Here is a 22,295-nt window from a genome sequence, read left to right as displayed (position 1 = left end):
TAATGCTTCTTCCATGGGGTTGCTGTGTACATTCACGCGGTAATACTTCTGTGGTACTTGTGGTAGAAGCAAGCACATAGCAAGCATGGTATTTCTGAAAGCAGGATAAGCATCTTACAGTCAAAGTGCATCACAGTTTAACTAGGAGCATGTTTTCTTAGGGTCTACAAATCAAGGGCATTTTAATAAACTGAAGTTCTCTTAGATTTGACAAAGCATGTGGGTTTGTTAAATAGTACTCAGTATTTTCTGTATATTTGAGCCTTGGTTCAAAGCACCTGCAGAGAGCCATGCAGGCTTAACATTCATATTTGTGTCTATAATTTTACCATTGTCTTGGCATATACTTATTTTCAATATAGGTCCGTTAAAATTAATAAAGAGTTAACATACTAATTGGCTATTCTTTAACCTCAGGCACCCTCACTCCCAGAATCTCATTTTTTTTTTTTTTTTTTTTTTGTCTAAAGAATGATCTGATTAGACCTATTGATTCTTGCTTTCTTCCAGGAAAGAACAGTCCCTCCTCCTCCCCATCCCCAAACCAGCCAGGTAAAACTCCACAAGAATTTTCTCTCCCTGAGAATTCCTTTGTCTTTGACCTCAAATCATAATACAGTTTTCATGGATTTCTATAATGATGACACAGAAAGCTAGGAAGAAAAATATGTATCCTCACAGCTAGATCCTTTTGTGAGCAATTTGCATTTTGAAATTTAAGAAACTGAGATTTTAAATTTGTCAGGTGCTTGTTAATGATTCACAACAGAAATAAGTGCTTTTCTCCAGAAATTGTGTAATTGAATAATAATGATTTCGATTTTCCTTAAAGTTTACAACTGACAACTAAAAGCAATAATATTCTACCAAAATGTGTTAAATCTTCAGATGAAAAAAACATAAAAAGATTCACTCAACTGATTTATGATTCCATGCACTTAAATTGCAGATGAGTATGTTAAATAACAAAAATTCAATGGAATAAATTTTAATGCTATAATTGGCTTTGTTAATCAACTCGGTGAATCAGGCATCCCGTGTAGAGAGCAGTCAGGAGCTCCAATGGGCTACAGAAAAGGAAAGGATTTTTAAAGTAAGGAAGGAGTGGAAACAATGGAAATTAATAGCAAAGAGTCCACTATTTTAGGCAAGATCATTCTCGCAAGGGAAATGGAAGGGGTCTATCAGTAATTTCCTAGTGCTGACCAGGGAATTTTCATGTTGACTGGTTAAAGATTACATTTCTGGGGTGCTGATACTGTAGTCAGGTTATGTATTAAGTCTTGGTTTATTGACTTGAGACCTTAATCTAAGTGATCCCCTTTTGGGCCTGTGGTTTTCTTTTCTTTTTTTAATTTTTAAAAAATTTTTATTTTTAAATTTACATCCAAGTTAGTTAGCATATAGTGCAATAATGATTTCAGGAGTAGAATTCCGTGATTCATCCCCTACATATAACACCCAGTGCTCGTCCCAGCAAGGGTGCTCCTCAATGCCCCTTGCTCATTTAGCCTATCCCCCCACTCACAACCCCTCCAGCAACCCTCAGTTTGGTTTTCTTTTTTTTTTTAACAAGTAGCTTAAGAGCTTTCAACCATCTTCCAAAGATACAGACTTAAAAGTTGAACTGCTAGGGGTGTTTGAAGAGAATGAGACTCTTGATCTCAGGGTCCCTGGTTTGAGCCCTGCATTGGATGTAGAGATTACTTAAATAAATAAGAATTCTAAAGACAAAATTAAAAAGTTGTGAAATGCTTGTGTTTTAGAGATGATGCTAGGAAGAAAATTTTTTTCAAATCACTTTTATTAGTCATAATAAATTTGATGCTTAAATAATCATGTGTGATTGCGTACAACTTGCTCCTTTTAATTTTTCAAGTACATTTTTAGGCAACTGCTTAATGGCTGATCGTCATTTCAGGTTTTAATTTTTTCATTCTTTGGGACATGACTTTCACACTTCGTAATGCAAATCAATGTTTATACCTGCCTTTCAGGTTGACTGAATTCCTCCTTTCTGGTTGGCTTGTCTCTAATCAGCCACTAATTTTTCTTTCAGCCATTTGGTACTGAGTTTTTAAAGCCTCACCACTTAATTGTTGTGGGGGTATTGTGTAAATGGTACTGAAATGTCAAATGCAAAGGAAATGAAAAGAAAAAAATGTATGTAGAGAGTTTGTTGTTTGTTTGTTTAATTCTTTCAGTTTGACTCAGCAACAAATGGTTTTGGGAACAATTTTTTCCTACGTGAACTCTTCCTCATTATAAGAAGCAGGAGAAAACAAAAGAGAAACCGCAAACAAATATTTTAAATAAATATCAGAAATCTTATGAGTGTGAGGTGATTGGGTGAGAGGCATCTCTTAGTCTCCTTGGTGGTCCGTTCAGAATGGACATGCATCTTTGGTGTTTTGGCAGATTGACAAAGGAAACCCTTTCTACAAAAATAGATCTTGGGGTACAACCTGTGCATTAGGTAGTGCAGTGCACACCATACTGAGGATAGGTGCAAGCCTGCAGGCATTTGTTGCCCAAGACGAGAACAGAAGTGAGAGGAAGTCTTAGGAAATCTCCAACGATTAAAATCCAGAAACAAAACATTCTACCTCTTTTGTGCATTTTGTGTGCTTTCTTCACTTTATTTTGCTAAAACTTCCTTGTCTTTTACAAAAGTATTTTAGCCTGTGACGGGTTAGAGGGAGGGGAAAAAGCTACAAACTAAACAAAATAAACACAACAAAAACCAAAACATCCCCACTCTGATTTTGTGCCACCCGTTACTATCATGCAGTGCCCACATTTGGACACAAGATGTCGCCTCACTGCCAGAGTTGCTCTTGAAAAGATGGGAGAAATTCTGGACCCCGGCAGGTCCCCAAGCTGGCATTATAATACACAGAATATTCTAATTAGAAGTTTGGAACAGAACATTAATCCTTAACATTTCTTTAGTCTCAGCAAGCAAACAGGTATGATTCCATTGTCAGAGGAGTAAAGTTTTTTGAGAGCCAATGTCTGAGGCTCCCTTAAGTTACTGCTCTAATAGCAGGAAATCATGACAGATGGTGAGGTCACAGGGCTCCCGTGAAGGTTGCCATGGACCTTGTTGCTCTTCCAGACCAGAGGTTTTAGTATGTTTTATGGCAATGGTTATCAAACTCTTGTATCAGAATCACCTGGAGAGCTGTTAAAAGGGATTGCAGGGGCTCCAGCCCAGAGGCTGTGGTCTAACACATTCCCAGGGGTTGTGAAGTGGCTGGTCCCCGGACCACACTTTGAGAAGCCATGCCCTGTGACCGGCAGAATTTGTAGTTAGACGCTGGTTCAAGTCCAAGCCCTGCCTCTGAGATAACCAAGTGGGGCAAGAGACTTGGCTGATCCAAGTCTCTGTTTCTTTAAGTTCCAGATGAGAGCCTGGTCTCCAGGGAGAATCTGGGTTTTCTGAAGCCTGAAGCTTGTACAATTTTGAAAAAATAAACAGAACATAATTATAAATGTAAAATTAGGTGGAAGATTGCGTATTTATTTACAATGAGAAAATAAAAGCAAATTGAAATATTTTAATATTTTTATTTATTTCTAGGAGAGAGAGAGAGAGACAGCGTGAGCAGGGGAGGGTCAGAGAGAGAGGGAGTCACAGGCTCTGAAACAGGCTCCAGGCTCTGAGCTGGCAGTCAGCACAGAGCCCGACGCGGGGCTCGAACTCATCAACCGCGGGATCATGACCTAAGCGAAAGTTGAACGCTTAACCGACTAAGCCACCCAGGCGCCCCAATAATTGAAATATTTTAAAAGCTGAATAATGTCACAAATGTCAGAAAGTCTAATGAAATAACAGCCTATTTTTATTAAATAATTGCCTAACGAATCTCCTTAATCGGCATTCTTTTCTGTACCTTTGCCTGTATTTTTCATAACTGCCTCTTCATATGACAATTATTCTGTACGATTTTCTATACCAAAAGTAGGAAGAGAATTCAGTCTTCACCTCTGGCATCTCTGATCAAAATTTGTTTTTTTGTTATTTTTTTAAAGAAACTTTTTATAGTTTTTATTTATTTTTGAAATAAAGACAGAGCATGAGTGGGGGAGGGGCAAAGAAAGAAGGAGACACAGAATCTGGAACACTCTCCAGGCTCTGAGCTGCCTGCACAGAACCTGATGCGTGGCTCGAACCCGTGAACCCTGGGATCATGACCTGAGCCGAAGTCGGATGCTTAACTGACTGAGCCACCCAGGCGCCCCTATTTTTTGTTATTAATAGCTTAAGAAATTTCTTTCAGCTTCAGAACTGGTAATGGCATGTTAAGTTGTAGGATTGTTATCAAATCGGGGAAAACCTCTGTCGATGCCCTTTCATTTATGAGCTGTGAGATTTCAGGGCATTCCAAGTTTTTAGGTGCAGGGACTAATCTTAAGTGCTATTAGAATTGCTGGTACTCAAACCACTTGGTGGCAGATTTCCTTGTCGTATATCAAGTTTTATGTTATTGTACTAGATCCTTATCACAGCCGTCTCAGGTTACTACAGTTAGTGGCTTAAAACAGCACAAATGTATTCTCTTACAGTTTTGGTTCTCAGAGTCCAAAATGGATCTCAGCAGGCTCAATCAGCACATACGGGGCATCGTTACTTCTGGAGGTCCAGGGGACCTTGACTTTTCCAGCTCCCAGAGGCCACCTGCCTTCCTTGGATGTGGTTCTCTGTCTTCTTCGAAGCCAGCGATGTAGCATCTTTTAATCTCCACCACTGTCGCCCCAATTTAAGGAGCCTGTGAGTACGTTGGGCCCACGTGGGTAACCCAGGATCCCCTCCCCCATCTCAAGATCATGAGCAGCAACGTTAATTTTTTCTGCAGCCCTGAGGTCCCCGTTGCCACATGACCTAACAGATTTCCAGGTTCTGGGATTAGAGTGTGGATATCTCTGAGTGACCCATTATTTTGCCTACCACAGTTATTGTCATACATGTTGATGTTTTGTGTCAAATTGGCAAAGCATGTAAATCTTTTTCCATGTTCTTATGATTCACTCCTATACACAGGCAATGAAAGAACTGATTCGTTATTTCTATTTGAAATAATTTCTCTCCTTTAATGAGTTAGTGCTTTTGGTCCTACTTGAAAAATTTTTAAATTTTCTTTTCAATATCAGCATAATTTCTATTGACTTTATTGGTACTCTTCATTAATATCATCTCATATGGTGTTGAGTTTTATTTGATTTTTCTCTATCTAAAGAGGGCAAAATAAGGTACATTTTGCATATGTCGAGATCGGGAGTCTGTACGTTTTCATTTGTTTAAAAAAATTTTTTAATGTGTATTTATTATTGACACAGAGAGAAACAGAGCATGAGTGGGGGAAGGGCAGAGAGAGAGCAAGACACAGAATCTGAAGCAGGCTCCAGGCTCTGAGCTGTCAGCACAGAGCCCGACGTGGGGCTCGAACTCAGGAACTGTGAGATCATGACCTGAGCCGAAGTCGAACGCTTAACCAACTGAGCCATCCCGGCACCCATTTTCGTTTGTTTTAAAGAAGTGCTCCACAGCTTCTTTCCAAATTGCATCTTAAAACGTTATCAACTTTTTGAATAAAATTTCCATCTTGTTTGTGTTCTTTTTTATTTTCCGGAGTTCTGATAAGGTTGATTCTTACAGTTGTCAAGTTTTTCAATGTCTTTGTGGAGGAATGGTATTTGGATCTTCCTACTCAGCCATTTTTTTTTGCTGACACCACTTTAAATATCTTTACATCAATACATATATAAATTAATATCTATATTTTGTATATTTATAAATACATATAAATTGAGATATAATTGGCATATAACTATATAACATTGTGTACATTTCAGATGTACAGCACGCTGATTTGATACATTTACATACCACAATATTATCATCACCCTAGTGTTAACTTACACCTCCATCGTGTCACATAATTATCCTGTGTGTGTGGTGGGAACAATTAAGATCTAGTGTCTCAGCAATTTTGAAGTTTATAATACAATATTGTTGTTGATNGCTGTCAGCACAGAGCCCAACACGGGGCTCGAACCCACGAACTGTGAGATCATGACCTGAGCCAAGGCTGGACGCTCAACTGACTGAGCCACCCAGGTGCCCCTGTTGTTGATAATTATTGTGCATTAAATCTCCAGGATTTATTTATTTGCTAGATGAAAGTTTGGGCCCCTAAATTACATCTCAATTCTTCCACACCCCAAGCTCTGGTAACCACCATTTTACTCCCTGTTTTTATATGAGTTCGGCCTTTTTAGATTCTAAATACAACTGATACCATATAGTAGTCATCTTTGTCTGTCTGACTAATCTCACTTAGCAGAATGTCCTCAAGATCTATCCAAGTGATTTCAAACAGCAAGGTTTTCTCTCTCTCAGGGCTGAGTTTTATATGTATTGAAAGCATCCTCTTTATCCATTCATCCAGTGACGGCCACTTGGGTTGTTTCACCCAATAAACTGCAATAAACTGGGGAGTGCAGAGATCTCTTCAATATCCTGTTTTCATTTCATTTGGATACATAACCAGGAAAATGGCTGGGTCATGCAACAGTTCTACTTTCAAAAAATTTTTTTAACATTTATTTATTATCGAGAAACAGAGAGAGACAGAGCATGAGGAGGGGAGGGGCAGAGAGAATAGAATAAGGGCATAGAATCCGAAGCAGGCTCCAGGCTCTGAGCTGTCAGCACAGAGCCCGACACGGGGCTCGAACCCATGAACCGTGAGATCATGACCTGAGCCGAAGTCTGGACACTTAACTGACTGAGCCCTCCAGGCGCCCCGTGACAGTTTATTTTTAACTTTTTGAGGAACCTCCATACTGTGCTCCAGAGCAGCTGCACCAGTTTGCATTCCCACCAGCAGCGCAAGAGAGTTCCCTTTCCTCCACATCCTTGTCAACACCTGTTGTCTAGTGTCTTCTTGGTGATAGCCATTCTAACAGGGGCAAGATTCCTCTACATACATTTTTAAAAAATATATATTTATTTTTGAGAGAGACAGAGAGAGAGCAAATAGGGGAGGGGTAGAGAGAGAGAGAGAGAGAGAGTGAGAGAGAGAGGATCTAAAGTGGGCTCTGTGCTGACAGCAGAGAGCCCAGCACAGGGCTGGAACTCAGGAACGGTGAGTTCATGACCTGAGCCAAAGTCAAATGCTTAACTGACTGAGTCACTCAGGTTCCCCTAAATACATTTCTAATACTACTTTTAATAACCGTTTTCTGACCTGTAATCAATGGTAGCATGCAGTAACTAAGCAAGCATAGAGCCCAACTCCACATTTCCCATGGGGAGACCACGGACAAACACCTGTATGACACCTCTACCCAGAGGCCTTCCATGGTCAGTTCAGGGAGGGGCATTAACATGCCTCTCTTTACAAGAATTCTGTCCTTCATTGCTAAGCAAATCAACATTCATTATGGCTCTAAATAGTCATTTCTTCATGATCTGTTTGATTTATTTGGAGACGTCAAGGTTTTCTGTTGGTCCATAGCCTCTTTGAGGGCGGGCATCTGTATCTTTGGTTCCCTCCTGTCCCAACGTAGCGCCTACACCATGTCTCACAGTTAGTAGCTGCTCAGTAAATTTTCTAAGTGCATGAATGTGCCAGAATGCCCTCATCTGTAAAGGATAGAGAATTCAGAGTTCATGATCTTGGAGGTCTTTTCAGATTCTGATAGCCTAACACAAAGCATTTTTTAAAAAATGCTTTATTTATTTCTGAGAGAGAGAGAGAGAACATGAGCAGGAGAGGGTCAGAGAGAGAGGGAGACACAGAACCTGAAGCAGCTCCAGGCTCTGAGCTGTCAGCACAGAGCCCGACATGGGGCTCGAACCCATGAACCGTGAGATCATGACCTGAGCGGAAGTCCGACACTTAACTGACTGAGCCCCCAGGCGCCCCAACACAAAACATTTTAGCCGGTTATTGTGATTTGTTTGTTACATATTCAATAAACCCCAAACTTCTTGTTTCTTTTCTTTAAGAGATGATACGAAACACGATGGCAGACAGGGAGCGGTCAAGAGCTCTGGCTCTGGGGTCAGGGCCAACAGTGAACCCTGACTCCACCATTACGCTGGGTGGCCTTGGGCAAAGATTGAGACAGCACCTATCTAAGAGCGTTGCTATGCAGAGTAAATGACAACAACAACAATAATAAAAAAAATAGGTAGAGGGTTTTGAGCCCATACCATAGGCGAGGGCCCTCCCAGACACTACATATCACCTGTAGTTGTGTGATGTGTCACACACGGTTACCATTATTACCCCCATTTTACAAATGAGGTCGCTGAGGCACCGATGGTTAAAGCAACACTGTGAAGTTTGCACAGTTTGTGGGTTGGTGAAAACAGGATTGAAACCCAGGCAGGTTGACGTGAAGGGGTCGGTAGGTGACAAGCGGCAGGAACGGCCTTTGCAGCCAAGGATGCCTGGAGGCAAGCGGCGGGGTCTGCACAGGACACGCGCAAGCTGGTGCGCAAGGCCGAGGGCCTTCCCTTCCGGGGCCTGCGGACTCATGGGGGAAGAGAAACATCGAGCCCTAGACGAGGTAATGAAGGGATAATCAGGTGCTGTTGGGGCACAAAGGGGTGTCATTTGGGCCAACGAGGGGGCTGGAGCTGCTTTCCCAGGACCTGGCCTTTCCCGGCAGCCGTGGGGGGTTTGGAAAGGTGCACAGGAAGAAGGGAGACGGGGACTGCTCCCGCGGGGCGCGCTTCCAGGCAACGAGGTGGTGGGGGGCCAGCCCGAAGGCTGCGCAGGCCCGGGGCGTGAGGACCCCTGAGTGTCCCGCTAAGGGGTTTGGATCTGCTCCCGCAGGTAATGAGGATTTTAGCAGCAGTCTGCAGAGCGCGTCTGCACTCGCGCGGGCCGTCCTGCTTTGGCTAGGCTGCATCCGCCGCAGCCCTTGGCCTAGAAGGTGCACTGAACAAATGGGTGTAGCATAGACGCCGGCTGCCAGCACGCACAGGCGGCCTGGGACAGGGACCCGGGAGCATCTGCTCCTTCCCCCACGCGCTCTCGCGCTTCCGCCAACACCGCGGTTCTAATCCCAGAGTCATCCGTAGCTTTGCCACCTGCTGAAACATCTCAAAGTCAGGCTGCCGCTCTCCCCTCCGTCTCCCCGCCCCTATCACTACTCCACAGGCCGCTTGGCTTCCTAGCATCATTTTCAAAAATGTTTATAATGTCTTTACTACTGCCTGCTCCATCTGCTCCTCGCTCGCGGAGGCCTGGCTCCTTCGCCAGGCCTGGAACCAGGCACGCGCGCCAGGAGAGGTTACCAGTGCAGCTTCGCCTCGTCCCTTCCTCCTTTGCTGTTCTTTTCCTCCAGCCTTGGGCACAGGAGTAAACGTAGTTCTTCCGTCAGACGAAGCCAAGCCTGTGGCTGATTCCCAAATAAAGAAAAGATGATACGAACCTTCTTCTTGTTCATGTGGGTGGGCCAGCACCGTGGTGTGAATACACACACATAGCGCGCGCGCGCACGCCCTGCGGTTCAGAACAAATCTCCCCAAGGTGCACGTTGCTGAAACTCAGTATGTGAAAGCTCGTGTGTGCCTACTTCATTTTCCTTAAGGCCTAATTAAAATTCGTTAAAAAAAATCATTTTTACTTGAAGATGGAGAGCCTCAACACGTTCAGGAGGCAATATATGAAGGTCATCTGCTTGAAAATGATGTGGGTGTGGAATCTGCCAGAAGTATTTGACAAGAACACATTTGATATCTAGAACTGAAGGACTGTGGGCCAGTAGAAAGGGAGCGTTTTCGAAATAGAAACGTGTCTTTGAAGTTTTAAGAAAATCCCAGCATTCTGCCTTCCCGTTAAAGTATATTATTCTTTTGAAGGTAATAGTCATGTTTAATTATCTGCAGATGTTCACATTTTTGTCTTCATTTAGATGGTGATACAAATTCTATGAAAATTGGCCTGGATTACCCTCCTTGTTTCTTTGATTTAATAAGCTCTTATTTGAATGTTTTCATATTTGCATCTGATGTCTATGGGGATGCACATTTTGTTTCCCTTTAGAAGTATACAGGAAAATCTAAGGCAAACAGCAAAGGTCTCAATCAGCAAACAGCAGAAGAGATCTTTTGTTTTATAGTTGTAGCAAGAACGCCTCCTTGTGGGCTTTCTCAGAACTATTTGATACACGTGCAGAAGAAGGCAGGAGGAAAAGTGATGGCATAAAATCAATAAATCACAATGACTGGTATCTTTTACCAGCCGCGCAGGAAAATTTATTTCCAGCTTTATGGAATAAATTGAGAGAATGTACAGAGTACATAGAACAAGTATTACTACTCAGAAAAACCTAGACTTGTCTTCTGGTTATTATCTGTTTTATCCTGTGCTGTTTATTAGGGAAACAGACATAATTCTAATTATAGAATCATTCAAATGCAGAGATAAATCGGCTAGCATGTACTAGGCTACTTTTGATATTTGTGGACTTGCTTGAAAAGAATATTTCTAACAGCTATCGAACAAGACAAACGTTAAATGTCTGATTTTTTTAAAAAAGCACATCCATGCTGACTGCTGTCTTTTAGTAAAAAAAAACGTGAACTCCAAACTCTTCCTTGCTGAGAGGCAACACATAGCAAAAGCTTTTAAAAAATAATTTGTGGCAGGGCACCTGGGTGGCTCAGTTGTTTAATGTCTGACTTTGGCTCAGGTCAGGATCTTACAGTTTGTGGATTCAAGCCCCACATCCGGCTCTGTGCTGACAGCTTAGAGCCTGGAGCCTGCTTCGGATTCTGTGTCTCCCTCTCTCTCTGCTCCTTCCCTGCTCGCTCTCTGTCTCTGTCTCTCTCTCAAAAATAAATAAATGTTAAAAAAGTAATTTGTGTCAAATTATATAATTTTAACACAAGAGCAATAAACTAAAGATTATAATTAAAGAAAATATCATACGTGGGATAACTTCTAGTGTGTTTACTCTGAAAGCAGTAAAGGAGTTCAGCAGAAGATAATGTAACTGTAGTTATTGGAATGGCACAAGTCACTATACCTTTTAACTCTGTTGGTGAGATCTCCTTTAGCTTCTTCTCAGAACTCTGTGCTGGACATTTTCTTCAAAATCCCATTTACCGAATATACACATCAAGTAAAATCCCAACCAGGATTGTGGGTCCTTAACCAAACTTACTTTTTTTGTATTTGCTATGACATTGCTGCACTAACTTCCTTCCTCTCTTCGTATCTACAGGATGATTCTTGAACTTAGCTTTTATCCTCATTACAAGGTGAACCAACACAGATTTTTACCAAATAGTTGACTCTATGTTACGAAGAGTAAAATGAGACTTTGGAAAAAAAGCAGCATTACCCTGGCTACCCAAACCAAAAAGGACTTTTCATCCGGGAATAGTACTTCCCTGTTTTCACTCTTGCAAACAGATTAATTATAGTTCACGGCATGACTCCATACATTGGTAATATAAGGAGTTGTAACCCACATTCTTGACTCAAATGATTTCTTCTTGGTAGTTTAAACAGTGCAAATGGCTTTCTGAAATAAAGTTTTTTGGTGATGAATGCACCTCTATTCTGCAATTCAATGCACTCCTTTTCATATTTTGTATTACTAACTACAACTCCCCTTTAATCATGAGACACCGTTCTGTACATGTAACATATTGGATGCACACATAGTTTACTAAGCATCGCTGCTTTGAAACCTGTTGGCTTATCACCACTTTCAAAGAACACACTCTTTTTTCTTCAAATATCTGAACAAATTTATGATTTAATTGGTGCAGATGGAATGCTAAATGTAAACTAACCAAACACTGTAAAACACAACACTGTCTTATGGTGGTCTTTATGTACCCGTCATGATGTATTCAGATGGCTGTGTTTCAAATATGAAACCATTAAGAGCAATTGTTTTACCCAGACTCCTTTTTCACTGCAGCACTCTGACTGAGTATGAGGGATGGCCAATGGTCACGGCAAGGAAGGGGCCGGTGCTCTGCAGGTAACCGCCACACAAAAATGGCAGGAAAAATCATGGACGTGGTTGTTTATAACACTTTTTACTTTAAATATCTTGCCCACTGTGCTCTGGAGGCATCAGGTGTAGTCTGATCTCTGGACATTTCCTTAGATCTTTGCCTGAATGCTCTGCCGCACCTGACTTCTCCCCATGTCAGTGATGCTCAAACTTGAGCTGGGGGCTTTATCAAATCACAGATTACTGGCTCACCTCCCAGAGGTCCTGACTTGATGGAGCCAGGAGGACCTGGAGAGATGCGTTTCTAACAAATTCCCAGGAGATGCCGCTGCTGGTGGATCACCACTGCATTGCAAGGAGCACCGTTCCACCTGAATCTTACCTATATCAGGCCTTGATTAATCCCACCTCACCCATATGCACCTCATTCACTCTACTTTTTTAAAAGTTTATTTATTAATTTTTGAGAGAGAGGGAGCATGAGTGAGGGAGGGGCAGAGAGAGAGAGACAGAGACAGAGACAGAGAGAGACAGAGAATCCCAAGCAGGCTCCACACTGTCATTGCAGACCTGGGAATGACGTTCGAACCCACAAACCACAAGATCATGACCTGAGCTGAAATCAAGTCAGATGCCTAACTGAAAGAACCACCCAGGTACCCCTCACTCTACTTTCTTTATCAGCATTCATAAGCCCCTCAGTATTTTGTGTATACCAGAGCATTTTATTTCATATATATTTGGTTTGACTATGAACTCGTTAAGAACAGAGGATGTGACAAACATGTCATTAGAAACACGTATCTGAAAGTGGGGTCCACAAATTGTCAATATCCCCCACAAAGCTTGCTGCAAAGTGAGTTTCCAGCTTGGGCATGGGATTGCAAAATTTGCATACGAACAAATCCTTGGGTTGTTTTCCTACATACTAAAAATGGGAAACAACTTCCCAGAAACAGCCCTATACACATTAGAGGGGTTCCATGTCCCCTCACAGACTGGCAAAGTACGCACTGTGTACACACCATTCAGAAAGCTGTGATGTAGGGGCTGTGCTGACAGGGGCAGGGGCGGAGGTGGGGGGAGATGCCACCTCTCCTTTTGTCCCTAGTGTCCAGGGGATGTGCTGGGACACCCCAGGATCCTCCTCCAACCACTGCTCCAGCAGGCGGGACTGGAGAGAGAGGAATAACGCTGTGCCAGCCTGGAGGTTGGCCGGGTTATGGGGAAAGCCACACTCAGAGCTCAGCCTCCTAGATCAGGCTCTATGGTCAGAGCTGGTGACCCCAAGCTATTGCTACAGGAAATACAGACAGTGGAGGGAGCAAGTAGGCTTGAATTCCATGATACTCTCTTGCTCACTACTAGTCCATTCATATCCATTGGCCTGGGAGCTATGCTTTTCCAGAAAGGTCTAATAGGAATGAAGGGAAAAGATCTCGTGCAAAGACAAGTGGGGCTGGGAGATCATATTCCAGAGTGGCTTCTTCACTGGTGTTTCTGTTCTTCTATGCCCTTTGATTTTCTCTCTCCTTACTTGTAGCCTCTCATCTCTTGGGCCCACTTCACATGGTCTGGGCTTCTCACAGCATGGTGGTCTCCAGTATTCAGATATGGTGGCTGGCTTCCAAGAGACATTAGTGGAATCAGTCCGTTTTCTTCCTACCATGTACCATTGGCCAAAGCAGTGCTGGCTGCTCACTCTCAAGGTAGAGAGACAGACTTAGTTTCTTGATGTGACAAGGGCCAGGACTCCCTGCCTTTTGGGTGGGGAATGCTGTGGAAAGTACAATCTACTTACTTTTAGGAATGAAAATTGGCAAAACATAATGACTGGTTGGACATAGAGAGGTAGTGAGAGAACTGAATAGGAGCGTATTCCAAGGTCTCTAAGTTCAGGGATGGGAGCTGATGCTGGATCGATCAACACTGCTTTAGGTAAAGAGTGCTTTAGTTTGGGCCATATTAGAACGATTGACTGTGTGGTATTTGAGGGGATGCGGAAACAAGACAGAGTGCTGTGTAGTCAAGGCCAAGCCAGTGAGCAGAGGTGGGCGGAAGTCAGCAGGAGAACGGGAGCCATTACTGGTGGAGGGTGGGGTGGTGGGGGTCCCTTGCTTCTCTGACAGTGAAGGAGGGGCCTTGTAGCAGGTTTGGCCTTGGACAAAGCATGAGCTGGAAGGGGTGTGGGGTGACTGCCTCTGAGGGCCTCTGTTTTGTTGACGAAATTACATGCAAGTCCCTATTCTGAGCGTGAAGAAGTTAGAGACCACTGGCATTTTGAAGAAGGCAGTCCAAGATTTGGAATATTTATTCAAGAAAAGAAAAGGGATCAGGGATAAGAAAACTGGCCGATGGTAATGATCATCCAGTTGAGTTGAAGACTGCACGTTTCAATGGCGGTATTCTGCATGACTTCCTGAATGTCTTCATCAGCGCTGGGGCAGTATGAAAGGAAGCAAGGGTATAGAGACATTAAGGGTGTTCATGAGTAAGTGGTTCTGACCAAACAGAACAGCAAAGGAAGAGAGAGACGTGAGTTTGGCTACCTCAACAATTAGTGTATGAAGCAAGGACCTGAAGTTATTAATCCTTGAGTTGAATTATTCAATTACTGACTGAATAATTGACCTCTTTCTCTCTTTATTTTTCCCTTGGGTGTAGAGTTTATGGCATAGCTACTCTATGAATCACATCAAGTCATGCATATAGAGTATGTGAGAAATGTGATAAGATACACACATAATAAAATGAACAAAAACACCTCATGGTTACTTAGCATTTTACATCGTTACTTAGTATTTCTCAGAGAGTATTAAAATGTTTTTGTCCTTTTTAAAACCAAGTAATGCATAAATACATTGGAGTTTTAAGATACTCAAATGCTATAAAGAAAGAGCAAAAGATACAAGTCACTTGCCAATGCCACTCCCCGCCCTGATGGGAAACACCACCAAGAGCCTGGGGTACAAGGAGCAATTTTTGTCCTCAAGTCTGTACACAGGAAATCACAGGGTGGGCAGTGGAAACAGCAGGATGTTGGAGTCAAGGAGTTTTCTAGAACCAGGTCCTGGGCATCTGGGTGATGGAAATTACCAAGTCCTCAGGTTGCCTCTGAAATAGGTTAGGGGAAACTTTTAATTGGAATCTATTTTCAAATTTGGAACAGGGAATTTAAGGATAACTTTTAAAGTTTTTTTTAAATGTATTGATTCCAGAAATTTTCTGGAAAATGTGTCCTTCGTACATGTTAGTTTCTTCTCACAGAGTTTGGCATAAATACCAAACAGATCCAATGAAGGAATGAAAATTGTAAGAGCTATACCAATGTCAGGGTTTATTATTATTATTATTATTCTCAAAAAAATGTATCTGTGAAGTGCCAATTCAATGTTCCCAGAGTCATTTGTTTAGTTAAGTCACCTGACAAAAAAACCAATTGCAATTTAATTGCAGAGAGGATCACTACTTCTCAGCTATCTCCTCTGATAACTCCAAGAAAAACCTTAGATTTTGTTTAGGTAAAGTTGCCCATTTTTCTCTTTTTAAAAAATATGTTTATTTATTTTTGAGAGAAAGAAGCAAGGGAGAGGCGGAGTGGGGAGAGGGAACAGAAGATCCAAACCAGGCTCTGAGCTGTCATCACAGAGCCCGACACGGGGCTCGAACCCACGAACCTCGAGATCATGACCTGAGCCAAAGTCAGACACTCAACTGACTGAGCCACCCAGATGTCCCTAAAGTTGACTACTTTTCTATTGCAGAATTTATTTTTACCCCTTCTTTCCAGAGACGACTGTTGCTCCTAACCAGAAATGTAACCTTTGCTACAAGTCTTCAACTGCCCATATTTGTTCAGGAGAATTTTCCTCTACAGTTGTCACAACAGTATTTGAGCAAAAGACTCGGGAGAACCAGTGACATTGAAACAGCTGTCCTGGCAGCTGGCCCACTCCTAATCCCCTTGGGTGGTGTGTGTTTTCTAGAACATGCTCAGGGAATTGGGTCTGAAAGCAGTAGATGACCCGTGGTTTAAGAGTGCCAGGGAGGCACATTGTATATTGTGAAGAGCCCAGGGTGCAGTATTTTAAACATAAAACATTAGTTGGTAGTTTTTCAAAATCAGAAGCTTTAGGTGGGCTCCATAAGGGTCATTTAATCTACTCTCTTTTCCCCAGGAAGTCACTCAACATCTATTTGTTCTGTGTTGTGACTTAACTCGATCAGAATGAGGACGGTCCAGTAGAAGTACAGGAATGCAAACATGTCGTTTTCCCAAAGCCGCAGCCTTTCAGCTTGTGCCTGACTCTGTTGAAAACCTCAAGTCCTTGTCATATGTTTATTTAGCATCAGGAGTTGCATTCCAGTGATACAAGAGAGAGAAAGGAATAGAACACAAGACTGATCTTGGCTTTGTCGCCACCAGCTACTTTATGGGCTGCTGTTTTCTGAGAGGTGGATCAGGGGCTCTGTCTTGAGAGGAAGTGGTCTTTGAGGCTCTCTGAGCTTCACATCTTTGATCCAAAGGGAAATAAAGGCTGAACACAAACTGTGGTAGAAATTTGGATTTGGGAAGCATTGCTGGGGAGGCGATAGGGCAAGGCTGGGCATTTCTGAGACCCTTTCAGTAATAACCCTTCCAAGAGGCATTCTGTCTTGACCTTCAACTCAGCCCTTCAGGAGGATCACGTAAGTGTTGCTGGCCACCCCAGCAGATGAGGAAAGCTCAAGGTCAGCTGATCAGTGTCACAGGCTGTTGGAGTCTGGCTCCAGCAGGTCCAGGGGTCCCTGAAGGATGGCCGGTGTCGGCGAGGGAGGGATGAGAGAGCCCCGAGATTCTTTCTGGTCACCAGGCAGGTGTCTCTGCTCTGACTGGGGCTCAACTTTATTTTATAATTAAGTGTTTGGGGGACGGCACAGAAGTGGCATTTGTCTTAGACAATAATTTCTGATGAGAAACTTCTTTGACATGTAAGAATTTCTCAGAACATAGATTTGTAGAAGACTCCTGCATAACTTTTATCAATAGTGATTGAGGTAAGTGATTTAGATGCTTATCCTATGGGGAAGGAAGGTGTCTTTAGCATACAAGACAGTGTTTTTAGCATAAAAAGGGTGAAGTTATTTCTTTGTGGGTGGGGGTCAATAGCTTGTTTGTTTAAGGAGAAGTATCAAGAAAAACAGGTCTTTCAGGAAACACAATGTTTGCTCTCATAATCACAAAAGAAAAAGTTCCTCAATAGGTTCCTTCACAGGGTGCAATCAGCATTTTCAAGGCCAGAATAAGTCACTCCAAATACTGATAACAAATGCCTTGGTTGGGGGGTCTAGTGCTCCAAGTAGAAACAATTGGGTTGGAGTGGATATCTGTCCTTAAGTCTAAATTAGGCTCTTTGTCTCAGGGCCAGACTCAATTGTAACTCTTGTATTCTTAACCCCCTTTATTATGTAAGTCTTGGATCTGCAAGGCCCATAGGAAGAGCCTTTCGACAATCATCCACAGTGCTTTCATCTGAAGTCTCTTTTGAAAAGGCAGGAATATGCTTTTCCTTATGAGCAATCTGTGTGGGGAATATCGGTCTGATCTGGAATATTGTGAGGCCTGGTCAATACCCGCAGGCTCATTTCCAATATGAGCCAGTAGTAGCAGAGGGAGACACCAGTTTTGGTTTCTCATGGCAGGAGCTATGCAAACGCTGCCATTTCCTCGCTGTGACTTTCAGCCAGTGAGGCCGGTGCGGCTCCCAGCAACAGGCCAGGACAGGGGGTCAAGACTGTTAATCCCCCACATTAAGCAGCTTCACCAGCATATCCAGCTGGAATTTCAGAGAGGCAGGGTGATATGCAACTGTCATATAAACCTCCCATTTCTATACATGAAAACCCAGCATTTTAATAAAACAAAACAAGTGAGTCTTTGATTCTACCTGCTCTGCCAAACAGAGTTTCAACTGTTAAAATGTTTCAATTCACCTAAGAGATTAACATTTGTTTGTACATAAAGTTTTCTGTTCCTGGGAAAATTTTAGTGCTCTTAAGGTAGAGCTATACCTCATATTTACTTGCTGTTTCTTGTCCAGAACAGGACAAGAATCCCCAAATTACAATTATATAATTTCTTTTTTTTGTATGTCTTTATTTTATTTTTTGAGAGAGAGAAGAGTGTGAGCTGAGGGGGGGAAGAAGAGGGGTGGGAAGAGGGAGACACAGAATCCAAAGCAGGCTCCAGGTTCTGAGCTATCAGCACAGAGCCTGATGCAGGGCTCGAACCCAAAAACTGTGAGATCATGACCTGAGCCGAAGTCCGATGCTCAACAGACTAAGCCACCCAGGTGCCCCATGTAATTATGTAATTTCTATTCACTGCAAGAGTCTGATTATTTGTTTGAAATAACAGAACCCAACTCAAAGTGGCATAAACATTAAGTTATTCATTGGCTCATGCGATTGGAATTCCAAAGACAGGGAGCATTCAGGAGCCAATTTACCCATTGGCTTGTTGGAGAGGAAGAGATTTACCTCTGTCCAAGGTTCTTCTAGCTGGACTAAGAATTACATTTACATGAGCTACATTAACAGGAGAAAATCAAATTTAATTTTATTTGAGGAATCCATACAGATCTACAGTCAGGCAACACAAGGCTTATATAACATCCTGAGCTTGGAAGAGAGGTAGCTGTCTGAGAATACAGAGAGGAGGAAGGCCTTTAGCAAGAAGGTGAGAGGAGATCTTTGGAAAACAAAGGTTGCCCTGTTATGCAGATAAGTTTCTTAGGTAATTAAAAATCTCTGTTATTAGCTCTTTTCAGGGTATAATGCTCTCTTTTCCCATGTAAATTTAGGCAGTTGAGGGGGAGGTAAAGAGCTTTTTCCTGAAACTCCTGTGTTTTGATTGCTTTTACTCAGCATAATTTTAGGTAACAGAGTCACGCAGCAGAAATATGTTGGGCCCATAAGTCAAAACAATCTTCACACCAAAGTGGCCCATTTTGAGGTGATCTGCCCTTGGCCCCTACAGGCTGAACAATGTTACAGGAGACAAGCTCTTCCTGATTCTTGACTCTGCTGTCCCCAGTGTCTCTTCCGCCGTGACTCCCAGGATCTTATGCAGATGGCTTGTTAAGACTCTGTACTTCATTAGCGTCCAATAGATTTGCCTCTTGAAGGCCTTGTGAGAATTGAGATGATCTTTCCTGGAAGTCTCTCCTCAGGTCTGCATCCCAACCCGGGTCCTGAACTAATTGTTGCCAGGTGAACGAGGGAGACCCTGGGCACTGGGGTTTCAACCCAGCCCATCCCAAAGATGTTGCCAAAGGCTCTTGGTCTCATTATAAGAAAGAATTTGAGGACAGACGCAACACAGCAGATGAGTGGCACAGGTAGGAAAGTTCACTAAAGCGAAATATGAGAGCAGGCATGCTCAAGAGAGAGACCTGCTTGAGGTTTGGGTTTCTATCTTTTATCAACAGTTGTTAACAAGGAAATGGAATATTCATTATTTGAGTCAGGCATTTCTTGGAAGCAGGGTTTCATGCTTTTACTTTCTTATTTGGTCAGAGTTTCCTGTCAATGCACCCACCATCTTTGAGCTGTCTGGTTTGATCCAGCTTCTTGTGGAGTGCTGCCAGGACAGACCTGACTTCCCCAATAGCTGGCCAGGACTGCCTCTTTGCTGGCCTCCAGGCACCTTGTTAGAATCTAACTAACTGGGTACTCTTAACACTATCAGCAACAAGAGGAATAAACTTACTCATGTTGGATTAGACCAATCGGGGTCCACACCTGGATCTGGAATAATTTGGCTTTCCAGAGTTGCAGGTGATGAAGTTTTGGAGTGATGGGGGTGGGGAGGTGTTCAGAGCTGATAGCCAAGAAAGAATTCTTGAATATGCCTTTAGTACAAAAAGGTGTGGGGACAGGACCTGTGAGCAGAAAGAGCTGCACTGGGGTTGTGATCAATGACTGGTTATATATTATGGACTTGGGGGAGGTAAAGGCAAAGGAAGGCCTCCGGGTGGACTTTGATGTGCTAAAGAGGACTCCTAAGATACCTGAGGCCTTATTATTGTCAAGCTAAGGTTGTTTTCCCTCTAGTAAGGCATTAACATTAGGACAGTAGGGGGTTCCTGGAGAAATTTAGACTCTGTATTTGTCTCAAGTAGTTGCCAATGGGCTGCAGATTATAAGGAAATTTAGTTCTGTCTGCCATTTCCTTCTTGCCTTTGTTCCCCACATCACTATGGAGGGGAGGAGGGTACTCAGGGCTCCAGGTAATTGAGCCTATAGGTTTCTGGAGATTAGACTATTGATAAGATTGCTGTTTTCTTGTAATTTACTAAGATACTTGTAAGTTGATGGCGATTCATGCCTGGATGACTGTGATTTCTATCAGCCATTTGTTTTCCCTTTCCCTGTTCTTGGGCAGCCAGGAGGGTCTGAGGAATATCACACAGATCCCATCTGGGGCAAGGGGATGGTGTGTGCTAGCTTGTACTTTGCCCTCAGCCTGCCTTATGCTCCCTCATCACAGGGACCCCATCAGAAGTGGTTAGAACAAATCCAAGAAGGAGAGAGAGAAATGGATACTGAGCAGACCTACCGAAGAGTTATTGAATATGGCACATCTCAGATGATATTCCATTCATCGACATGAGAATGAATGCCATGACTGGTCCTGTGTTTGTTACGTGTGAAACAATGACCTCTCAGGATGGTTACACATGGTGGTGGAATAGCCCCTAGGAAAACAACAGACTCTAGACCAGACAGACCTGGGTTTGAACCCATTTTCCACTTGCAAGCAACATAACATTTGACAAATTATTTAATCACTCTGAGCCTCCCTTCCCCAATTGTACAGTCAGGATAATGACAGAAAACTCAGGAATGCTGTTGTAAACAGAAAGGAAGAATTGTATGTGTTACAGAATCTGGTCTGGATCACCCGGCAGAAGAACCAAGGGGCCCTTGGAGATCTTGGAGGGCAGGAGATTTATTTTACACTGGTGGGTTCAGAGGAGATCATTCTCTAGAGGTCTGAGCCCAGAGCATCAGCAGAGGGAACAATTTATAGGCTATTCCTTCTGCATTCCTCATTAATGCATGCAACAAGTAGCGTAGGAATAAGAACCTGGAAAGCGGAATCTTTGATCAGGGACAGGTATTTTCTTATCAGTCCTGTTGGCCATCTTGTAACAGATTTTTCCCTATCATAAGCATATCCAAATGTGATTTGATACAAATCCCCAGTGGCTGGAAATACCATGGAAGCAACAGAGCAAAAGAGATCTTCCATCTCTAAGCCTTCTGAAGTGACTCTCAAAGGCCAGTGTCAATTCTTAGTTTGGATCACTTTGTAGAAAAGTGAACACCTTTAATAAACTGGGTGGAATAGCTTGTCATATGCTATAATCTTGTCAATGTTGGAACCAATGTCAGGCCACCACACTTGCTAATCTTTGTAACAATTTTAGATATTTCACATGCAGAGTGACCAAGAGAACATTCCTTTGAAAAATATTTATTGAACACCCAGTATGTGTCAGGCAGTTTTTCAGGCACCAGGGCCACAGCAGTGATGCATGGTATGCCTGTTTAGATCACAGTTTAATTTCCTGTAAGCAGCCTCCTTTGTGGGTGGGAAATTTTTGGTGATGCTTTGTGAATGGTCTGAATTCTTAGACTGATTTTATATATTTTAAGTCCTTGTCCACAATCCATTTTAACACAAAAGTCAAAGATGTTATGCCACTATTAATGTTATTTACTCGAGGAGAAGAAATTGTTAATTTCTTAATACTGGCTCCTATTCCTTGAAGACTCACCTTGGGCCAGACGGTGGGCTAAGCAACTTTCAGCTCATTCCTAAGGATAGGGCTTCCCTGGGACTGGCAAGTATGCCCTGGGATTTGCTCCAATAACGGGAGGGGCACTGGCATTTGCTAAGGCTCTGAGGGGCTCATGACTGCGTGAGCGAGAAGCAGGGAGTGGCAGGTAGGAGAGCAGACTGCCTGCTCCGGTTGGCGCATCTGCCCTGAGCACTGGCCTTTGGCTATCAGCTCCAGGGAAGTTGCTTATCCTTTACCTGCTGACCTGTCAGCAAGCGCATTTTCCCTACAGACATGCTGTCGTTGACATTTACTTTGCTTTCAGAATTGCTTCCTGACTGTGTCTTTTCCTTCATGTCATATCTTCATCTTGTACCTCTCCTTAGACAGTTTCATGTATCAAACGTGGCTCTGTTAACAAGGGCTGTTTGTGGCTCCGCTGTAATCTCTTGGTACAGATATTATGTTGAG

The 22,295-nt window shown here is 42.8% G+C and overlaps 1 protein-coding gene across 17 annotated transcripts in view; it reads left to right on the top strand.

Annotated features, from left to right (window-relative positions):
* The window catches only part of LOC144225840 (uncharacterized), a 31,111-nt gene extending 25,502 nt beyond the window's left edge, over window positions 1-5,609 (top strand). For 14 of the 17 annotated variants that reach the window (XR_013333415.1, XR_013333423.1, XR_013333420.1 and 11 more), the window contains 3 exons: window positions 511-552; window positions 4,570-4,774; window positions 5,341-5,609. Coding sequence is in view for 7 of the 17 variants with exons in the window: in XM_077757102.1 (XP_077613228.1) it covers window positions 511-552; window positions 4,570-4,741 (214 nt within the window). In the remaining 10 variants the exon portion in view is untranslated. The remainder of the gene's footprint in view (window positions 1-510; window positions 553-4,569; window positions 4,775-5,340) is intronic. The other 3 variants (XR_013333417.1, XR_013333421.1, XM_077757106.1) reach the window with 1 other exon arrangement.
* Window positions 5,610-22,295: the final 16,686 nt, after the last annotated feature.

The sequence above is a fragment of the Crocuta crocuta genome, unplaced genomic scaffold (assembly GCF_008692635.1).
Source record: "Crocuta crocuta isolate KB4526 unplaced genomic scaffold, BGI_CrCroc_1.0 scaffold465, whole genome shotgun sequence".
Classification (NCBI taxonomy): Eukaryota; Metazoa; Chordata; class Mammalia; order Carnivora; family Hyaenidae; genus Crocuta; species Crocuta crocuta.
The sequence above is the reverse complement of the archived record's forward strand: the minus strand, read 5'-3'. Positions and strand labels throughout refer to the sequence as shown.